General features: G+C 36.5%; 1 protein-coding gene across 1 annotated transcript in view; it reads left to right on the top strand.

Annotated features, from left to right (window-relative positions):
* LOC104748908 (mannan endo-1,4-beta-mannosidase 2) overlaps nt 1–285 on the top strand; it is a 1,611-nt gene extending 1,326 nt beyond the window's left edge. Inside the window, exon 2 of the mRNA XM_019237213.1 lies at nt 20–285. Within this exon, the coding sequence (XP_019092758.1) occupies nt 20–268 (249 nt within the window). The 3' untranslated portion in view covers nt 269–285. The remainder of the gene's footprint in view (nt 1–19) is intronic.

The following is a 318-nucleotide window of genomic DNA, read 5'->3' as shown; positions in this document are numbered from 1 at the left end:
TTTTTTATAACGTGGTCAGGCCTTGGATCATGTAATCGCAGAGGCAAAAACACATGGTGTTAGGTTGCTTCTTAGCTTAGTGAACAACTTACAAGCTTATGGAGGGAAGACTCAGTACGTCAATTGGGCATGGCAAGAAGGTGTAGGCCTCAGCTCGTCCAATGATTCTTTCTTCTTTGACCCATCTATCCGCAGATACTTCAAGAACTATCTCACGGTATGTTTTTATTTTATTTATAATCCTCATCTCTTCTTCTTGATTTTTTAAAATGGATGTGTTACTCTATAGTTCACTATAGCTATATATATATATATATA

The sequence above is a fragment of the Camelina sativa genome, chromosome 15 (genome assembly GCF_000633955.1).
Source record: "Camelina sativa cultivar DH55 chromosome 15, Cs, whole genome shotgun sequence".
Lineage (NCBI taxonomy): Eukaryota > Viridiplantae > Streptophyta > Magnoliopsida > Brassicales > Brassicaceae > Camelina > Camelina sativa.
Note: the sequence above shows the minus strand (reverse complement) of the source record. Positions and strands in the feature narration are given on the sequence as shown.